Raw genomic sequence first — 23112 nt, forward strand, 5'->3', positions numbered from 1 at the left:
AAAGCCATGCTGGTAGTTTTCTTTGACTTTGAAGGATTAGTTCATCATGAATTTGTGCCACAGGAACAAATTGTTAATCAATGTTACTATCAGGACATGTTGTGATGCCTGCGATAAAATGTGAGATGGAAACTGCCTGAAATGTGGTGAGACCATTCAGGGCTCTAGCATCACAATAATGCATCCACACATTCATCACTCTTGGTGTGTGACTATTGGACAAAAAACGACATCACTGTGCTGCCTCATCCTCTGTACTCACCAGACCTGGCACCTGCAGAATTATTTTTTTATTTCCAAAGTTCAAAACCCCATTGAAAGGATGAAGATTGCTGTGATAGATGAGCTAACAGAAAATTTGCAGACAGTGCTCTGCATGATCCAGAAAGAGGCAAACCAAGATTTCTTCCAGAAGAGGAAACAACATTGGGAGTGATGTATTAATTTTGAAGGAAACCATGCACAATTAGTCAAAGGTAAGTGTAGAAAAAATTTTTGGACAGAGTTCCAGAATTTTTTTAAACAGACTTTGTATGTACATTAAGCTTTCTAATTCTGTCCAAAAAATCCTCCATATTGTTCACAGAAAAACAGCATGCTATTTTGCTTGCTGTATCTCTCTACCAATTCCTGCTTGAGTTGCTCAAAAGTTTCTGCATTGTCCAGAGCCTCCATGCAATAAACAAGACTTCACTTCTCCTGATAGGTGTGACCTTGTTATCTATAACTAATGATTATTCAACCAATCCCTATGTCTGCAGATAAAAGGAGATCCTCAGATGGCATGCTGGGAAAGGGAGAAACAGGGTTTACAACAGCTGGATGTAGCCCTAGAGTCTGTGATTTCAACAAACCTAATTCTTCATTCTTCTCAGCTAATTTATTATTTACAAACTTAATTCTGCCCTCAACTGCATTAAAAGATTAATTAAGGATTGCCTAGCCTCCCCTACAGTGACTTCTTGGGTCTGACTTTGCTGCTGCATCTTTATTACTGATATTCACTACTCATAAGTAAGAACTCAAAAATAATACAAACAACATACTAATCAGTTGTTAACAGTACCATGCACACTTCATCTGTTTAATCATGAGCCACCTGGACTCCCTACACTATGCGATCATATGACCAAAATGGTGACACTTGAAACAAACAACTGACCACAGACTTGGTACAAGGTGCAAAACGCGCAAGTAAATTTCACTGCAAGCTTCACACAGCATCTAGCCATCCTAGAATTACATTTAAACTGAGAGATATCCAGCAGTATTGCTGGCCCCATAAAAGTAACTATATAGTTGTCACAACCCTTAACTTTTGACCCCATGAGCACCACCACAAAAAAATAAGTCTCACTCATGTCACAATGAAGATTTCATAGGATGCAGTTCAGACAACGTGCCGCAGGAGGTGGTACACCGTCTGCCATTCACTGTGATGATGTCTGCTCTCCTGACATCCCTGACATCGCTGATGAGTCACAATGGTGCTCAGTAGGGTGAGTGGTGGAGGTGACAGGCTGGTGGGTCCTAGTAGATACACTGATGACTAAGAAACAATACTCTATAAGCTCCTGATCCACATAACATCATTAGAAACGTGAGGCAGACACAGCCCACTTCAGTGACCCAGGCTGGCAAAGGCTCACAGGTAGCGACTTGTGTCCTGGCAAGTAGGAACAGTGACAGTGTCCTGCAATGCTGATGTCAGGCAGAGTGATGGCCAATGACCTGGCAGTGTGATCCGTGTGTTGCACTGCAAAGGCATTCCACAGTGGTGGATGCCTATGCCTAGGTGATCCAGGCCCAGTGATGCCCACTGTGGAGGTGGAGGAAGGCTGCTATGCATATGACAAACCTGCTGCCCTCTGGCAGTAGTCAGTTGGTGGTTGGCGCAGATGACTGTGGCACCAAGTCCTGCAAGGAGGGCGGGTGGCATGGACCTGTCATCATGGTGGTGCTGCTGGACTCAAAATGCCTTGGCCTTGAAATTTTCTATTTTTATGGCTCCAGTGAACATTTGTTACACTAAAGGCCTGCATCTAGTCACATAGCTCATAACAAGTCATCTCCTGATGTGGCAAAACAATCCTGCCCACTCCGACTACACTCCTGGAAATGGAAAAAAGAACACATTGACACCGGTGTGTCAGACCCACCATACTTGCTCCGGACACTGCGAGAGGGCTGTACAAGCAATGATCACACGCACGGCACAGCGGACACACCAGGAACCACGGTGTTGGCCGTCGAATGGCGCTAGCTGCGCAGCATTTGTGCACCGCCGCCGTCAGTGTCGGCCAGTTTGCCGTGGCATACGGAGCTCCATCGCAGTCTTTAACACTGGTAGCATGCCGCGACAGCGTGGACGTGAACCGTATGTGCAGTTGACGGACTTTGAGCGAGGGCGTATAGTGGGCATGCGGGAGGCCGGGTGGACGTACCGCTGAATTGCTCAACACGTGGGGCGTGAGGTCTCCACAGTACATCGATGTTGTCGCCAGTGGTCGGCGGAAGGTGCACGTGCCCATCGACCTGGGACCAGACTGCAGCGACGCACGGATGCACGCCAAGACTGTAGGATCCTACGCAGTGCCGTAGGGGACCGCACCGCCACTTCCCAGCAAATTAGGGACACTGTTGCTCCTGGGGTATTGGTGAGGACCATTCGCAACCGTCTCCATGAAGCTGGGCTACGGTCCCGCACACCGTTAGGCCGTCTTCCGCTCACGCCCCAACATCGTGCAGCCCGCCTCCAGTGATGTCGCGACAGGCATGAATGGAGGGACGAATGGAGACGTGTCGTCTTCAGCGATGAGAGTCGCTTCTGCCTTGGTGCCAATGATGGTCGTATGCGTGTTTGGCGCCATGCAGGTGAGCGCCACAATCAGGACCGCATACGACTGAGGCACACAGGGCCAACACCCGGCATCATGGTGTGGGGAGCGATCTCCTACACTGGCCGTACACCACTGGTGATCGTCGAGGGGACACTGAATAGTGCACGGTACATCCAAACCATCATCGAACCCATCGTTCTACCATTCCTAGACCGGCAAGGAAACTTGCTGTTCCAACAGGACAATGCCCGTCCGCATGTATCCCGTGCCACCCAACGTGCTCTAGAAGGTGTAAGTCAACTACCCTGGCCAGCAAGATCTCCGGATCTGTCCCCCATTGAGCATGTTTGGGACTGGATGAAGCATCGTCTCACGCAGTCTGCACGTCCAGCACAAACGCTGGTCCAACTGAGGTGCCAGGTGGAAATGGCATGGCAAGCCTTTCCACAGGACTACATCCAGCATCTCTACGATCGTCTCCATGGGAGAATAGCAGCCTGCATTGCTGCGAAAGGTGGATATACACTGTACTAGTGCCGACATTGTGCATGCTCTGTTGCCTGTGTCTATGTGCCTGTGGTTCTGTCAGTGTGATCATGTGATGTATCTGACCCCAGGAATGTGTCAATAAAGTTTCCCCTTCCTGGGACAATGAATTCACGGTGTTCTTATTTCAATTTCCAGGAGTGTATTACCACTGTGTGGTGCAGTTTACTGCTAAATGTGGCTAGTTGGTTTCATAATCCTTTTGTGTGAACATGTTGCTATGACCCATATCATTCCACACTATGCTTACTGCCCAGCAGTAGTTTGGCACAATGCTACACCACCATTCCTTACAAATTATTCCAAGTTCTACTATAACTAGATAGTGACACCACAGGTGGAAATGAAAAATGTCATTTCTGTATAGCTGTTTCTTCTTATTCTTTCTAGAATATCAGAGTTTTTCAACTTTGTTATATTTATATAAGAAGTCTTTTACTAACCAATTATCTCGAAGAGCCCCTTCATTTTCATTGTTGGCAGACCATATGGCAATACTTGGATGATGACTCAGACGCTTCACTTGATATTCAACCTCTTTTCTGACATTTGTTAGAAATTCTTCACTTGCAGGATACATGCTGCATGCAAACATGAAGTCTTGCCAGATCAATATTCCTAGCTCATCAGCAACCTGCCAAAAGGAAACACTGACATTTTATGGTTCCTTTTGTAAGCAACCATACTTAAAAAACAAAACCTTAATGTACCAAAGTTTTGGCTAATTCATCTTCTCTAAAATTTAGTAGTAATGGTGCTCAGAAAAAAAGATGAAATTATAAATAGCTAAAAATATCAACAGTATATTACACATTAGGAACAATTGTTGTACATTTTCCAAAGAGTCTGAGGGTAACGAACATTTTTCACCCAAAATATTAAACTAAAAGTTCCTTCCAAAAACTTTGATAAGTGCTGTGTAGTGAAACACAATTTCTTAAGTTATTGCATGCCTTTAGTGCCATGCCATAGCACAAATCTGCTGCCATGATATGTGCTGTAGTTTCATTTGAAAACATGGTGCACTCTTCAAATAGGTGTCTTGCCATAAGTGGCAAACACTGAAGTGTCATCTAATTGCAGAAGGTATTATGTATCAGGGAGAAGTTCCCAATCTAGGAATGAGTTAAGAGCATTTCGCCACATCTTTGTGACTGGAAGTAAATGTGCCTTGGCTTGGTAGTAGCAATTACAGACTGCAGCCAAACAGCCCCTCACTTCAAGGCACTCCTCCTAACAGTGATGCAAGACTACAAACATACCCAGTGAAGAGCAGTTGCCCTCTCCCCCTCATTCTCCTAGATAAAGAAAAGCTATGATACTAGTATCCTGTTCATCACACAGACAAATGTATCAATTCAATATTAAACAATGGAAAGTTCAGATTGGTACATCAATAATATTATGAAAAGGTTAGATTGCTTTTCACCACAAAGGTGAGATGCTTAGTTGTATACAGGCACAAGAAAAAGACTGTTATGCACTGAGCTTTCAGTGAAAGCCTTTGTCAGAAAAGAAGTAAAACACATATCAACACAAGAAGTCACACTTCACAGGCACACATGACCATGATCTCCAGCCACATGATCAGAAAGCATTTCTCATGCTGAACAAAAGCAGCAATTCAGAGTGGTATGGGGAATGGAGTGGGATACCAGGGTGTAGTGTCAGCAGCCTTTGGAGGAGGGAGGGGCTTTGAGTGGGAAATGAGAGGGGTAAATTAGAGGAAAGACCAGCGAATGTGTTGCCAGGGAGTGACACGTAATGAAGGTGAGGGGCTTGCTTGAGTTGGGAGTAGATGATAGAACAAAGAGGGTGGAAACTGTTGGTTGGGAGCTGTGGGGACAGTACATTACTATAGGCTGAGGCTGGGACAATTTTGGGAGTGGAAAACGTATTGTAAGGATAACTCCCATCAGCACAGTTCAAAAAATTTTGTGGCAGAGGGGAGTATCTAGATGATATGGGTTGTGAAGCAGCCATTGAAATCAAGCATGCTTTGTTCGGATGCTAGTTGTGCCACAGGATAGTCCTCTTTATGTCTTGGTCACAGCTTGGCAGTGGCCATTGACCCTAGGACAGCTGATTGGTAGTCTTAACAATATAAAAAGTTGTGCAATGATTGCAGCAGAGCCAGTATATGACACGGCTCCTGTAACAGGTGACTGGCCTCTGACATAGGATAAGCCTGTGACAGGAGTGCAATAGGAGTTACTTGGTGGGTGGATTAGACAGGCCTTGCATCTGAGTCTAGCACAGGGATATGATCCGGAATGGCAGAACACCACATTAGGAGGAGTCGGAAGGAACTTGGGTAGGCTATCCCTCATATCAGGGCATGATGAGATAATCAAAGTCATGACAGAGGATGTGATTCAGTTGTTCCAGTCCAGGATGGTATTGAGTGGCAAAGGTGTGCTCCTTTGTAGCTGGTTCTTAGGGATGGTGGGAGGACAGGGAATTTTTGGGGAATGGCATGGGCAATCCGTTTTCTACTAGGTCTGGGGGATGTTGCCTATCTGTGAAGGCCTTTGTGAAGTTCTCAGCATAGAGGGCAAGGGAGTTCTTGTCACTGCAGGTATGCCATCTCCAGGTAGGCTGTATGGAATGGATGTTTTGGTGTGAAAGGGTGGCAGTTGTTGGTATCCAGGTACTGTTGGTGGTTGATTGGTTTAATATGGACAGAGGTGTGGATGGAGTGGAGGAGATCCATGTCCAGAAAGGTGCCATGCTGTGTTCAGGATAACCAGGTGAAGTGGATGGGGGAGAAGGTGTTGGGGTTGTGAAGGAATGAGTATAAGGTCTCTTGGCCCTGAGTCCAGATAATGAAGATATCATCAGTGAACATGAACCAGACCAGGAGTTTGGGAGGCTATGAAGGTTTCCTCTATTTGGCCCACAAACAGGTTTGTGTAGGAGGGTCTGTGCATATACCCATCACAGCGCCACAGGTTTGTTTATATACCTTCCCCTCAAAAGAGTAGTTGTGCATTGGGGTAAAGCTGTTAAGATGTATGAGAAGAAGGCAATGGGTCTGGGAGTCTGAAGGACTTTGGAAGAAGTAGTGTTCAATAGCAGCAATGATCACGGGTGTGAGGGATGTTGGTGTATAGGGCAGTGGCATCAACAGCAATGAGTAGGGATACAGGAGGTAAAGGTTTGGGAATAACGAAGAGTTGATGAAGGAGGTGGTAAGTTTCTTTGATGTTGGAAGCTAGATTTTGGCCAGTTGGTTTGAAGTGTAGGTCAATGAGGGCCAAAATTCTTTCAGTGAGGGTACAACAACAAGCTGGAATGAGGGTTCTAGGATTGTAGAGTTTATGGATTTTGGGGAGCATGTAGAAGGTGAGTGTGCAGTGTGTCATAGATGTGAGGAGATAAATGTATTTAGGGTAGAGGGAATGGAAAATGCTGGGTGTAGGGTGTGGGGACAGTATGTTTCCATAGGTTGAAGTCAGGATAATTACAGGAGTGGAGAATATGTTGTAAGGATAACTCCCATATGTGTTGTTCAGTAGAGCAGGTGGTTTAGGGGAAGATCCAAACGGCCTGGGTAGAAAGAAGCCATCAAAATCAGGCAAGTTACATTTAGCAACATGTTGTGCCACAGGATGGTCCACTTTACTCTTGGCCACATATTGGCGGTACCATTCATCCTGGCAATCAGAATCACCTCTGCAGATACTGCTACTATGCAATACCTACAACATACATCACAGCTGTAAAACTGAATTGCTTGTTCTCCAGCACCTGGAAGTGCATTCCACACATCACCTTCATAAGTTATACAACCTACTGACGTCCTGGTACCAGCTTGTGGCACCACGATCACAACCCCTATCCTACCCACAGTGTTCCTCCTCATTTACCATTTGTAGCACCCAGACACTGTCTAGCTGATCCACTTGCCACATCCCAAAAAACTATGTACGAACACTCCGCTAAATATAGAGGTAATACAGACCTGGAATTCTTTTCTTAACCTTTCCACCAAAATCCTCAACTCATATAAGTTTCAGCCCTATAGAGACACTTTACCTTCAACCCTACACTCAAATTTAAAAATGTTAGACTTGTCAAAGACCTGGTCTCCTTCTCCTGATCCCTGCAATGGAAGAGTGATGCCTAGGACTGGAAAAACAGAACCACATCTTCATCTGAGCTTTGATAATCTATTGTCATATCCTGATATGAGTGACATCTTGGTGTAGATCTTTCCCACCCCTTCGTAAACTGGTGTTCTTGCACTACCCAACCCATAAAACATCCTAGTCCATCACTATACCACTCCCAATCCCACATCTTACCACAAGGCTCATATCCTTGTGGACCCAAGCACAAGACCTACCCAATCCACCCATCCAGCAGTTCCTATTCCAGTTTTGTCAAGTCTTATCCTGCCCCACCAGAGGCTGGGCTACCTGTGAAAGCACGAGTGTCATATAACAGCTCTGCTGCACGAGTGTCATATAACAGCTCTGCTGAAATCATTGCACTGCTTGTTATATTGGTATGACTACCAACCAGTTGCCCAACAGGATGAATGGATACTATTGAACTGTGGCCAAGAGCAAAGTGGACCACCCTGTGGCACAACAAACAGCTGAACACAACATGCTCAGTTTCAATGGCTGCTTTACAATCTGGACCATTTGGGTCCTCCCTTCTGTCACAAGCTTTTCTGAACTGTGCAGGTGGGGTTATCCTCACAACAAATTCTCCATTCCTGAAATTTTCCAGCCTGAACCTATAGTAATGCACTGCCCCACACCCTCCACCCATAAATTTCTGCCCCCTTTGTCCATCACCTTCTACTAATTAAGTTTCTTCACTGATCTTTCCCCTTCTCCGCTCCTCTTCTTTTATGCTCTTCCCTCCCTCCTTGATCCCCCATAGCCTCCCAATGCTGCATCTGGCACCCTTGTCCTGCTGTCATCTAATCCCTGAATGCTCCATTACACAGCACTCTTCTCCTCCTCATCATTCCCTCCACCAGTCTCTGCTATCCCTCCCTCTCTCCATCCCCCTTACCCCCTCCCCCTTCCCCCACTCTGTATTTCTGCTTTTGCTCAATGCAGGAGTTGTTTTCTGGCTGCACTGGCAAGTTGAAGTGGTCATATGTGCATGATGTGTGCCTGCTTCTGTTTATGTGTGTGTTTTATTTCAAGAAGATGGCTGTGACCAAAAGATCAATGCATAATAGTCTTTTGGTTGCCGCTTTCTGCAAGTCATCATCTTTATGGTCAGCCGCAATATATATTTTTCAGTCAATACTAATTAAAAGAAAGCCAGCTTATGTAATCAATATTGTCTGTTCTCTACTTCATAGTGATTTACTTCTGGATTTCTTACCTCACAAATACGAAGATTAATCATTAACAGTGATTTATGATGTAACCAATAAAAGTACAAACTTTACAAACTTTTTCCTCCTCTGAAAGATCCTCAGCAGTAAGCTCAAATGTAATGTTTTGTATTTGATATTATTGCAATGAAACATTTGGTCAGAAATCAACAAAATCCCATCAGTAAATGGAGAAGGGTTATATCTTTAGGCAGCGCAGTAGAGATTGTTCATGGAAGTATGACCTGACTTGTGTTACTCCTCAATGTTGACACTTCCTCAAAATATTTGGAAAAGTAATTTTTCTCTTAAATTGTTCCAAGTATGTTGCTGACATTTCAATCAAAATATAATATTCACAAACAAATTTAAATTGATATTCTCATAATTCTAGTGAGGCACAACACACCAACATTCATTATTTGATGTAATGATAGGTGGAGCTCAAAGCTAGAGGTCAATCATTATGAAATGAATATTTGTAACTAGTGAAGCTGGTGCCACTTGTCGTGAATAAAAATTTCAGTTTTGACTGCAACTCTTTGTGAATAAAATATTTCAGTTTCGACTGCAACTCTTCTTAAAACTGAAAATGCCAGGTGTTTATGGACAGTGAAAGCTGCCACTTGTATTGTTCCTTCAATTGTTGATCTTTTTCCTCATGTTACTAGCCAATGTTTAAAACTGTTAAAATGGTAATACAGAAAATATATGTATGTTTCCTGCTTGACAGTAAGATAATATGTACAAATCCCATACAAGCTAGATTCTCTCAGTTAGATACATTGTAGGTAACAGGTACATGTTATAAAGTGCTAGTATTAGTGTGCTTGGTGATTAATAAACAGAATTTCAATACTTTTGAGTTTTATTTTGAAGAAATTGTGTTTTGTTCCCTGTATCACTCTCTCTTCTTCAAAACTAATATTATTGTCCGATCATTGCTCAGATCCTGAGTATGTTGTTGTTGTTGTGGTCTTCAGTCCTGAGACTGGTTTGATGCAGCTCTCCATGCTACTCTATCCTGTGCAAGCTTCTTCATCTCCCAGTATCTACTGCAACCTACATCCTTCTGAATCTGCTTAGTGTATTCATCTCTTGGTCTCCCTCTACGATTTTTACCCTCCACACTGCCCTCCAAAGCTAAATTTGTGATCCCTTGATGCCTCAAAACATGTCCTACCAACCGATTCCTTCTTCTAGTCAAGTTGTGCCACAAACTTCTCTTCTCCCCAGTCCTATTCAATACCTCCTCATTAGTTACGTGATCTACCCACCTTATCTTCAGCATTCTTCTGTAGCACCACATTTCGAAAGCTTCTATTCTCTTCTTGTCCAAACTAGTTATCGTCCATGTTTCACTTCCATACATGGCTACACTCCATACAAATACTTTCAGAAACGACTTCCTGACACTTAAATCTATACTCGATGTTAACAAAGTCCTCTTCTTGAGAAACGCTTTCCTTGCCATTGCCAGTCTACATTTTATATCCTCTCTACTTCGACCATCTTCGGTTATTTTACTCCCTAAATAGCAAAACTCCTTTACTACTTTAAGTGTCTCATTTCCTAATCTAATTCCCTCAGCATCACCCGACTTAATTTGACTACATTCCATTATCCTCCTTTTGCTTTTGTTGATGTTCATCTTATATCCTCCTTTCAAGACACTGTCCATTCCGTTCAACTGCTCTTCCAAGTCCTTTGCTGTCTCTGACAGAATTACAATGTCATCGGCGAACCTCAAAATTTTTACTTCTTCTCCATGAATTTTAATACCTATTCCGAATTTTTCTTTTGTTTCCTTTACTGCTTGCTCAATATACAGATTGAATAACATCGGGGAGAGGTTACAACCCTGTCTTACTCCTTTCCCAACCACTGCTTCCCTTTCATGCCCCTCGACTCTTATAACTGCCATCTGGTTTCTGTACAAACTGTAAATAGCCTTTCGCTCCCTGTATTTTACCCCTGCCACCTTCAGAATTTGAAAGAGAGTATTCCAGTTAACATTGTCAAAAGCTTTCTCTAAGTCTACAAATGCTAGAAATGTAGGTTTGCCTTTTCTTAATCTTTCTTCTAAGATAAGTCGTAAGGTCAGTATTGCCTCACGTGTTCCAACATTTCTACGGAATCCAAACTGATCTTCCCCGAGGTCGGCTTCTACCAGTTTTTCCATTCGTCTGTAAAGAATTCACGTTAGTATTTTGCAGCTGTGACTTATTAAACTGATAGTTCGGTAATTTTCACATCTGTCAACACCTGCTTTCTTTGGGATTGGAATTATTATATTCTTCTTGAAGTCTGAGGGTATTTCGCCTGTCTCATACATCGTGCTCACCAGATGGTAGAGTTTTGTCATGACTGGCTCTCCCGAGGCCATCAGTAGTTCAAATGGAATGTTGTCTACTCCCGGGGCCTTGTTTTGACTCAGGTCTTTCAGTGCTCTGTCAAACTCTTCACGCAGTATCTTATCTCCCATTTCGTCTTCATCTACATTCTCTTCCATTTCCATAATATTGTCCTCAAGTACATCGCCCTTGTATAAACCCTCTATATACTCCTTCCACCTTTCTGCATTCCCTTCTTTGCTTAGAACTGGGTTGCCATCTGAGCTCTTGATATTCATACATGTGGTTCTCTTCTCTCCAAAGGTCTCTTTAATTTTCCTGTAGGCAGTATCTATCTTACCCCTAGTGAGACAAGCCTCTACATCCTTACATTTGTCCTCTAGCCATCCCTGCTTAGCTATCTTGCACTTCCTGTCGATATCATTTTTGAGACGTTTGTATTCCTTTTTGCCTGCTTCATTTACTGCATTTTTATATTTTCTCCTTTCATCAATTAAATTCAATATTTCTTCTGTTACCCAAGGATTTCTATTAGCCCTCGTCTTTTTACCTACTTGATCCTCTGCTGCCTTCACTACTTCATCCCTCAAAGCTACCCATTCTTCTTCTACTGTATTTCTTTCCCCCATTCCTGTCAATTGTTCCCTTATGCTCTCCCTGAAACTCTGTACAACCTCTGGTTCTTTCAGTTTATCCAGGTCCCATCTCCTTAAATTCCCACCTTTTTGCAGTTTCTTCAGTTTCAATCTGCAGTTCATAACCAATAGATTGTGGTCAGAATCCACATCTGCCCCAGGAAATGTCTTACAATTTAAAACCTGGTTCCTAAATCTCTGTCTTACCATTATATAATCTATCTGATACCTTTTAGTATCTCCAGGATTCTTCCAGGTATACAACCTTCTTTTATGATTCTTGAACCAAGTGTTGGCTATGATTAAGTTATGCTCTGCGCAAAATTCTACAAGGCGGCTTCCTCTTTCATTCCTTCCCCCCAATCCATATTCACCTACTATGTTTCCTTCTCTCCCTTTTCCTACTGACGAATTCCAGTCACCCATGACTATTAAATTTTCGTCTCCCTTCACTACCTGAATAATTTCTTTTATCTCGTCATACATTTCATCTATTTCTTCGTCATCTGCAGAGGTAGTTGGCATATAAACTTGTACTACTGTAGTAGGCATGGGCTTTGTGTCTATCTTGGCCACAATAATGCGTTCGCTATGCTGTTTGTAGTAGCTAACCCGCACTCCTATTTTTTTATTCATTATTAAACCTACTCCTGCATTACCCCTATTTGATTTTGTATTTATAACCCTGTAATCACCTGACCAAAAGTCTTGTTCCTCCTGCCACCGAACTTCGCTAATTCCCACTATATCTAACTTTAACCTATCCATTTCCCTTTTTAAATTTTCTAACCTACCTGCCCGATTAAGGGATCTGACATTCCACGCTCCGATCCGTAGAACGCCAGTTTTCTTTCTCCTGATAATGACGTCCTCCTGAGTAGTCCCCGCCTGGAGATCCGAATGGGGGACTATTTTACCTCCGGAATATTTTACCCAAGAGGACGCCATCATCACTTAATCATACAGTAGAGCTGCATGTCCTCGGGAAAAATTACGGCTGTAGTTTCCCCTTGCTTTCAGCCGTTCGCAGTACCAGCACAGCAAGGCCGTTTTGGTTAATGTTACAAGGCCAGATCAGTCAATCATCCAGACTGTTGCCCCTGCAACTACTGAAAAGGCTGCTGCCCCTCTTCAGGAACCACATGTTTGTCTGGCCTCTCAACAGATACCCCTCTGTTGTGGTTGCACCTACGGTACGGCCATCTGTATCGCTGAGGCACGCAAGCCTCCCCACCAACGGCAAGGTCCATGGTTCATGGGGGGAGGCTGAGTATGTTCTTCCACAATAATAGAACCCCTGTATGTAGAAAAAAAGAGGGGGGATGGTGTTTACCCAGCACTTCCAAAAGTATTGTTTCTCAGTTGGTTAATCCACCAATACAGTGCCACAAATTCCTACAAGTCTCAGTACTCAGTAGGATGTCATCTCTTTCCCTAACTTTGTAAGCAAAAATTGGAGTCATTTCTTTGCAGGATACACATATGGAATGGCTTGAAGAGCACCCAAGGAATTGGAGTAGATGTCCCATCTACACCAGTGTTCTCCAAATTGTATATATCTCTACATCATACATACTCCTCAGTAAGTAGGTCTTGAGGATAATATCAAGATAAACCAATAAGCAGCCAAGGCTGCTCCTAGAAATTACTCCAGATAATCTGAAACACCTTCTTACAATGTAGTAGCTGTAGCTCTTTAATATCCATGGTGGCAAAGGTTTGCTTTGCACCTTTCTCAAAATGCTTTGCAGCTCATATGCCTGTTGCTGAAATTCATTAGCATGACTGGGATGATCAACCAGCTGAAACTTTGAAGACTTTATATCAGAAAAAGACTCTTGTGCCACAAAGACTCATTACTGGATGGACAGTGTGAAATAAACCAGCCATTTTTGTTTTGTTTTACATTTCTGTTTTGAAAGTTCTGCAATTCCTATGGTATCTAATAAGTGACTTCGTGTAATATATTAAATCTCATAAAATTTGTGATTCCATTTGTGTACTGGTAGGTCAAGCTTGTCCAATATATGTTCACAATATTTTGCATTTACAAATGAAGCCATAATGAAGAAAATATGGGCTACCATTGTTATCTTTCAGTATTTTATATAATATGATGTATATCCTATGTAAAAGTCTTTTTTTATTATTATTGTATATGCCAGTGTCACAGCATAAAATAAGCGAGGTTTTGTGGATAGTTACTAATAAAATTGTTAAACTTTTAATTGTTAATTTAATAAATTTGCACTTTAGCTTTGTTGACTTGATTGTTAAGAAACATATACATAGTAGGAGCACAAGGCTCAAGGGGGTCAGTTGGACACAGTTTTGAGATGCAACCACTGTATTGTACATATGTGCAATAATCTAATGGTTGTAATACAGTATTGTGACTATGTAGCCTGTTACGTGGAGTGGGCTCCCACTAAGAAGAAGTGGTGCAGTTTGTCATAAATAAACCAATTTAAAACGATTTGGTACCTGGATTATTTCATGGAATTTGCACAACTTGATCCAGTTAGCAGATGAACTGGACCAAGGCAATGACTATTTCAACAGCAACAATAGCAGCGGCCGCAGGAAGCAGATTAGTCCAAGTTACACTGAACTAAGATACATATAAGAAATCAACTGAACTATATATGTGTCACTGCAGAACTAATTACTAAAGTGTAATGTTTTGAAAACTGTTCTAGCAGTAAACATTTACATTTGTCTCAAAGTAAGTCTTTGAGTGGTTGAGGCCAATGTGATCAGTAAGAAACACCCCCATGATTACAGGTGTCTTGAATGTCTATGGAACACAAGAATAATTTTTGAGGTTTTTATGGTTAAATCAAATAATCTCTTTTCAATGTTAAAAATATTGCCCCAGCAAAATTTCACTGCCTCCCCATGTAACGTAACAAAGAAGTTTCATTACAAGTGAAAGCACATAGAGGCTATCTGTAGAGCAGGCATTTGACAGAAACTCTCATGGTGGACAGTTCCAATGTCAATTACATTTACAGGTGTTGCTAATACATATAACTGATGCCCATTATAAACATCCAAATATATGCTGCTAGACTGCTTAATGATGTTCATTCCCTTCATGGACAGTACTGAACCAGAAGGATGTAACCTCCTGAACAGTGAAGGTCACATGTAATCCATACTCTGGAGAGACATAAAAACTTCCCCAAAATAGTCATGAAGGATATCAGACCATTGCTCACATTTATAGTCCTCTTTTCATCAAGTAATGTAAAGTCCATGTCTACTACTGAAGAGCATGTTTCTGTGCATATACTAAAAAAATATACTTCCTTAAAATGTGGCATAATGAAGCAGTTTTGTTATAAGGTCATATTGTGGAAAGTACTCCAGCCTTAGTAAAGAGTTACAAAATCCACTGCCAACCAAAAAGAAGTGAGGTACCTAGGAGATATGGCCAAATGCCAATAGAACTTTTTACATATGCACACCATCAGCAGGTATGCAAATGATTTGAGGTACAATCTCTGTGATACAGTATCGCCAGAAGCTGTCAGGATTTGAAAGGACCTCACTGTGGGTCTGCATTTGGGCAGCTGATTGAATAGTGCAATACACAGTTTCGTGGGGCAGTTTGATGTGACAGTGGCTCAGTGTTGGACTGTATGGTGGTGAGCACAGGCATACTTTGTGACATGACAGCCTGTATTTGACTGTGGGTGTTGGTTTTGGCCATGAGCAGCATTCAGTTTGCACACATTCCACGATGCAGACTCTGTGCAAGCACGCCTCTGGCCAAGGTTGGGTGGCATACAGCAGCTCTCAGTGTCATGTAATTCAGTGGTGGGGACAGCACACATTGGCTTCTGTCAGATTCAAATGAGTGGATTTTAAGTCAGTTCTGCCACCAGCACACCCAAAGGGTTATTTTAAATTGTTTGTATTTGCACACCTAAAGCAGAAACCGTAACTGATATAGCAAATGACAATATGTCAAATCAAACAGGAGATCGACACAATTTTGCCAGTATGCAGATATGATTTGTAATTAATATATGTGAGAATATACAGCATAAAGATGATTTTATTACTGAAATGCAGCAAATCTCTAATAACTTTTATAATACTTATGGTACGATAGAGATCAAACACTCAAATTGTAGCTCTTAGTAATGCACATTGACTGAACTACTCACATGTGTCACATCATAATTAATTAAGCTTGAACTTTAATTAAAAATTCTGCAAATAATTTATTACAAGACACATACACAGTCAGCAAGGCAGTATACATTGGCGCACATTCTTACACACCACATCCAACATTTAATTTATAAGATTTTATATTTTATTGTGTTTTTGATCAATTGTTTATAAAGTTGCATAGTTTCATGCATGACTTAAATACTATTACACTTATCATTATTGTGATTAATTCAATGACAAGAGAGATTATAAACTGATTTTTAGCACTGCAATAAAACTTTTCATTTGTTTAACTTTAAATTTTGTGCAAACTAATTAAGTGTAATGTATCACTCTTGTTTAAAATTTTAGCATGCAGCTAGTGATGCATTCAGAATTTTGATATCATTAACTTATAAAAAGTTTTGAAGCAGGCTGCTGAAAGTTCAAAATCATTAAGTGACACAGATGCAGGGTGTTTGTATGGAGGGGAGCTCCATGGCATTAAAAGGGTGGCGCCCATCTTGCAGCCATGGTTTGGTACGAGTTTGAAGAGGCAAGACCTGAGAGGTGATTTACTCATGCACATTTCCAGTGATAGGAATTTTTTGCATCAATAGTCGTGACTCTTAGGAATATATCACATGGGTTTCTTGAGGTCTTGGAATTTTTCTGTAGTTGTCAAGACTCTGATTTTTTTCCTGCCAGAAGTTCAGCAGGAATTGTATTTTTGTGAGTGAAGTTGATTAGGACTCTGAATTTGGACACTCCATCTGGACTGTAACTCATTTTGCCAGTGTGGGACTTTGAATATTTTCTGCTACTAAACAACACTTAGGTTTAGTGCATCGTGTGTTGATTAGACTTCTATTAAGTTGTGTTAGTGTAGAGTTTAGCTTAATTTTAGCTGTGAACACTGTCTTACTTGTATTTCATTTAATTTTTTTTTATTTATTATGTTATATAGCTAGTTTACTAACCATTATACGTGGGGGGTGAGCTATTCTCAAATCACTTAATTCATAGTCATTTCCACCAGCCTGTGAAATAATGTGTGAATTTTAAAGGCAATTAACTTGCAATGTTTGAACTATAGACCATCATAGTTGAGGTACATTATTTAATGTCAGTTGCATCTATGTTCAATCTAGTAATTATTTGTCTGATTAATACATCAGAGTCAAAGTTATTAGTTTATTTTGTATAAGAGCACATAATAACTAGGCAAGACCTTACGTTATTCTTGGAATTAGATAGTGAGAGGTGTTAATGTCATTCTGATAATGGAGGATCACAGAACTGTGCACCAAGCACATCATAACCCTCTCACATCTGCACCAACCATCTGAGAACAATTAACAGTCTCCCTGCAACATCCTGTGTAATCCCACACCATTGGTCAGAGACAGCAGCAGTTGGTTTAAGAAATTACCACCCCACACTTAGGCTGCCGTTAGCACTACAACATAACACAAACTGCTGCATCTGGATTGGTACCATGACTGGGATGACTGAATGGCACCACTATGAGTTTAGTGATGAACTGCAGTTTTGCACTACCCTGGATGACTATCACCAGTAAGTATGACAGTGACCTGGGTAGAGGTTCCATACTTCCAGTGTTTTGAGGAAGCACAATGGTGTTGCTCCTAGTGCCATAGCATGGCAAGCCGTTGGATATGACTTCAGATCATGTTCGATAGTTGTAATGTAACTGGCAAGTGACCTCATTTTTGTCAGTAGTTGGTGTACTTGGCACACACAAATACTCAGAGTAAACATTACACTCGGACAATCAGATTGCCCGAAACACAAAAATACTTCACAAATCATATAAATTTTGATTTTCTATGGTATGATTAAATCATTTATAGAACATTAATTCACTTAGGTGCAAATATACTAAAATATATATTTCGGAATGTGAAATGTTGTATTCACTTTAAGGTTGAGGGAAACTTTTGCAGTGATTGAAATCTATCATTAACACTATTTAATTAAATATTACATTTTAATTTAAACAATTTCTGCAGACTAAATGTCATGAAATACTACTGACTTATAAACTGCACCTTTTGATGTAAACAGTTGATATGTAGTTGTAGCATCTTTGAGTTGTGATGCTACATTAGCATCCCTTGCCACTTTGTATCTGAGTTGATTTTCAGCATGTGTTAATGTTGGCCAGTAATCTGGACTCTGTTTTGTTCTGTTGTAAGAAGTAGCATGTTCTGGTATTACTTGTGAATCATGATCAGAAATAAACATATGTGGGATATCTACAGCTTTTAATTCAAATATAATATGCACCACAGATAGGAAACATTTTTATCCTACTGTAACCAAAAGCAAGGAATTATATCTCTTAAACTATTGAGCCTACTTGCAGAAGAAGAAACTACATTGAATTATGACACAAGAGTTAACGATCTTAACAGACTGGAAAGATAGGGCATGGGAGATTTGTTTTTGTGCAAAGTTGGGAGGATAATTATGGTCTCTGAAGGCTTCAGTGAGACCCTCAGTATATTTCGTGAGGGACCACTCATCACTGCAGATGCGATGGCTGTGGTTGGCTAGGCTGTATGGAAAGGACTTCTTGGTATGGAATGGGTGGCAGCTGTCGAAGTGGGGGTGTTGCTGGTGGCTAGTAGGTTTGATATGGATTGAGGTACTGATGTAGCCATTTTTGGGGTGAAGGTCAACATCTAGGAAGGTGGCTTGTTGGGTTAAGTAGGACCGGATGAAGCAAATGGGGGAGAAGTTGTTGAGGTTCTGGAGGAATGTGGATAGGGTGTCCTCACCCTCAGTCCAGATCGCAAAGATGTCACCAATGAATCTGAACCAGGTGAGGGTTTAGGATCCTGGGTGTTTAGGAAGGGTTCCTCTAGATGGCCTATGAATAGGTTGGCAAAGGATGGTGCCATTTTGGTGCTCATAGCCGTACTTTGGACTTGTTTGTAGGTATTGCCTTCAAAGGAGAAGTAATTGGGGGTAGGATAGACACACATCAAAGAAAATTTTGCATCACCCCGGTTCCCAGAACTCCTGAAGATAGATGTTGACTGTGGATATTGTATCACAGACACAGTCCCTTTGACTGTTCAGAGATGTCACTAAACCTGCCCAACCATGCATGAGCAGCGCCTATTAGACAGAGGTTGTCTGACAGATGATCAGTTCCAGTCATTCCACCACGAAGGAGGTACATGGCTCGTGCTGTCTGTAGTTCAACCATTCCTAGATGATCAACACAGCGGTTTGATCATGTCTGCATTGTTACTTTGTGCCAGGAAGGGCTCTCAATAAGCGAAGTATCCAGGTGTCTTGGAGTGAACCAAAGCGATGTTGTTCAGACATGGAGGAGATACAGAGAGACAGGAACTGTCGATGACGTGCCTCGCTCAGGCTGCCCAAGGTCTACTACTGCAGTGGATGAGTGCTACCTACGAATTATAGCTCAGAGGAACCCTCACAGCAACGCCACCATGTTGAATAATGCTTTTTGTGCAGCCTCAGGACGTCATGTTATGACTCAAACTGTGCGCAATAGGCTGCATGATGCGCAAATTCACTACTGACGTCCTTGGCAAGGTCCATCTTTGCAAAAATGACACCATGCAGAGCAGTACAGATGGGCCCAGCAACATGCCAAACCGACCGCTCAGGACTGGCATCTTGTTCTCTTCACCAATGAGTGTTGCATATGCCTTCAACCAGACAATCGTTGGAGACATGTTTGGAAGCAACCCGGTCAGGCTGAACACCTTAGATACACTGTCCAGTGAGTGCAGCAAGGTTCCCTGTTGTTTTGGGCTGGCATTATGTGGGGCCGACGTATGACACTGGTGGTCATGGAAGGCGCCGTAATGGCTGTACGATATGTGAATGCCATCCTTCCAGCACAACCATATCGACAGCATATTGGTGAGGCATTCGTCTTCATGGATGACAATTTGCACCCCCCATCGTGCACATCTTGTGAATGACTTCCTTCAGGATCACAGAATCACTCGACTAGAGTGGCCAGCATGTTCTCCAGACATAAACCCTATCAAACATGCCTGGAATAGATTGAAAAGGGCTCGTTATGGATGACATGACCCACCAACCACTCTGAGGGATCTACGCCAAATCGCCATTGAGGAGTGGGACAATTTGGACCAACAGTGCCTTGATGAACTTAACAAATACAGGCATGCGTCAATGCAAGAGGATGTGCCACTGGGTATTAGAGGTACCAGTGTGTACAGCAATCTGGACCACCACCTCTGAAGGTCTCGCTGTATGGTGGTACAACATGCAATGTGTGATTTTCATTAGCATTAAAAAAGGCAGAAATGATGTTTATGGTGATCTCTTTTCCAATTTTCTGCATAGGTTCCGGAACTCTTGGGAACCTTTTTTGATGTGTGTAGTTGGTCATGGCAACCAGGAAGGAGGTCGCTGGTTTGGAATCTGCCCAGTGTTGGGAGAGGTAGTGTTCAATAGTGGTAAGGCCATGGGCATTAGGGATGTTAGTTTCATAATATCGTTACAATTATCTATCATGTAATATTATTGCAACAAATTATTATAATATGTATTTGTAAATGACTCCTGGTGATCTTTGTTCACACCATCAACAGGTGAATCAGGACTGTACAAAAAAAAAAAAAACCAGAGGGGGAAATGTTAATTATTAAAGGGAAAATGAAGTGGTATCATAGCACAGTAAAATACAGAGGTTGAATACTGTCGGTAACTCAAAAAGCGGGACAGGATAAAAAGTAAGTCTCTCAAGGCTAACGGGTTATCAGTTTGGAATCATATCATACTTAATTGAATAACCAGCATCTAGGCACAAGTTCTCATTAACTGCATGGTGAGTTTTTCATATAACAGTTTACATGAGTACAGTAGGTTCTATACCAACATAAAGTCAACCGTCACATTTTGTATCACTCACTCAGTAATTTGCAGAGCAGATACACCAGCTTGTTAATGTACGCAGAGGTGCCTCATTTCCAAGAACAGTCTATTACCATTTACTGCAGGAAATACTTTGGGGAAAATGTGCCCTGCAGGACATGCCTCATCACACAGAGTATGAGTGCTGCAAGGAGTAGAAGAGTTAATTATAAGTGGGAAAGCCAATGATTTGGTCTTCTCCAATGAAACTTTGTTTAGTATTGTTGCAAATAAAAGGTAGAACAAAGTTTGGCACAACCTGACTTAAGAATTCCCTGCATTGCAGGCAGAACATTTGTAAAATTTTCACTGTTAAGACTTCCAATCACCTTATTTAAAGTATGAGGATTGCATACTAGAATACTGAGGATGTTTCACAGCCTTATTTTCTGCAATTTCTGCATGACATTCTCAATGTTATTTACCATAATAATGCATATTCTAATATAATACATTATACAAAGGAAAGCTCTGTGTGGTGTGGACATTGTTTCTTTTCTTGAATGATCCTCATACTTATCACAACTTGTACCAACTTTGAATTTGGATTTCTATCATGGAGCACTAGTCCACATACTTGTTTTCCACATGTGATAGCACAAGAAATATGAATATATGTACTCAGTACCAAATATGGGACCTATATGAAGAGGGCCATCTTGCAACACTAAACATATCACAAAGAAACAGCATCATACCCTACACTTAATTAGTATTTTGTGCACTCTGTTCCTCACATTGTAATAAGGCTACTGTGATCTCAGATTGTAGTGAGTCTACTGGGTACTGTGACATTACAGTCATAATTTACATTTCCCCATTTCTATTATATGTATCTTTCATCTGGTTCATAATGAATATATCCTTCAAGGAGCAATTTCCATGCCCTGTAGTGTAAATGCTTCCCTTAATTTTGTGAATGAAAGAGAATGTTTTAAATCTTTTTATGTCACATTTGCTGGTTAGTTTTCAAGTGAATTTGAACTCACAGAGAAATTAACAAAGTTCATCAAAAGCCTGATTTATTTGACTGCTTATATTACTTTCTTGGACAACAGCAACAGAGAACACTATCTTTACTGTTTATACGTAGAGGTACTACATACTTTAAATCCTAAAGTTCATTTCATATTTTTTCATTGTTTCCCATACTTCAGACCTTTCATCAAGTCTCTCAAATTTCTTTAAAAACTTTATGAATACACTAGTGAATTTCTTTTGTCAATGATCTTGACACACCATGAAGATAGTATTATATGGAGTATCCTTCTATCAAGTAATATCATTGCAGCAAATTACTATAAAATGTATTTGTGAGTGACTGTTGGTGATCTCTGTAGTTTGTGTGGTATATAGTTATGGCTTTTCTTATTACAACCAAATAAAAATGACTTTACAATAATACAATGTGTATTTTGCAGAAGCTAACCTATGATGCATTCTTCAGGAATATAAACTGAATTAAATTGTGTATAGATCTGAGAATTAATGTCTGTTTGACTACAAGTGAAATTATTTAAAAAGGAAAAATACAACATGTTGAGTGACATCAACACAATGATAATTTAATGCTACCATTTTGCTCACCTGTAATTGTTTATTGATCTGATGAAATTACAATTTCCATGAGACATAAGAGTCACAAATTATCTTTGATAATGATAGAAATTGAAGAAATTAGTAAAAATTTGTGTCACAGACTGAATATGAACCCAGGCCTTCTGCTCAGTAGGCAGATGTGTTAACAATTACACAACTGTAGCAGTATGGTTACACAGCCACATGGTCTACCTTAAGTAGTAGGGTATTAGAATCTGCATTCAGCATGGCAACAGAGCAGACATGCTAGCATTTTTCATGTGTGGAGTGAGAGCTCACCTTTCTGACAGCCACTGCTTATGTGCTGGCTTAGCGTCTATGATACATAGCAAACCATTACCATAAATCTTCACTCCAAGTTACTTTCTGCTATGACTATGCCTGACCTAAAGCACTTGAGGTTGAACATTTTCTGTGAGATGAAGTCAAAATCCCGGCAACCAACATTATAGGAGTACACTTGCCAATCTTGAATAGCATGGTCTTATGTTAAAACTATTAACAATGCAACATGTGGATTTATCTTATACAAGACCAAACAGTGCTCCACTTCTCTCATGCTGATGGCAATATCGGGACAGTGACCACTGATCACACAGACTTAGGCATGAGTATGACACATTTTCGAATTGCAATTCAAACTTCCACCAGAGGAAGCTGTTGCGGCACAGTACATGGCC

The 23112-nt window shown here is 41.2% G+C and overlaps 1 protein-coding gene across 2 annotated transcripts in view; it reads right to left on the reverse strand.

The window, feature by feature from the left end:
• Positions 1-23112, reverse strand: part of LOC126188487 (beta-mannosidase) — a 253080-nt gene that overhangs the window by 93186 nt on the left and 136782 nt on the right. For both annotated transcript variants that reach the window (XM_049930100.1, XM_049930094.1), the window contains one exon: positions 3830-4020. In XM_049930100.1, coding sequence (XP_049786057.1) covers positions 3830-4020 — 191 coding nt within the window. The remainder of the gene's footprint in view (positions 1-3829; positions 4021-23112) is intronic.

This window comes from Schistocerca cancellata, chromosome 1 (assembly GCF_023864275.1).
Source record: "Schistocerca cancellata isolate TAMUIC-IGC-003103 chromosome 1, iqSchCanc2.1, whole genome shotgun sequence".
Classification (NCBI taxonomy): domain Eukaryota; kingdom Metazoa; phylum Arthropoda; class Insecta; order Orthoptera; family Acrididae; genus Schistocerca; species Schistocerca cancellata.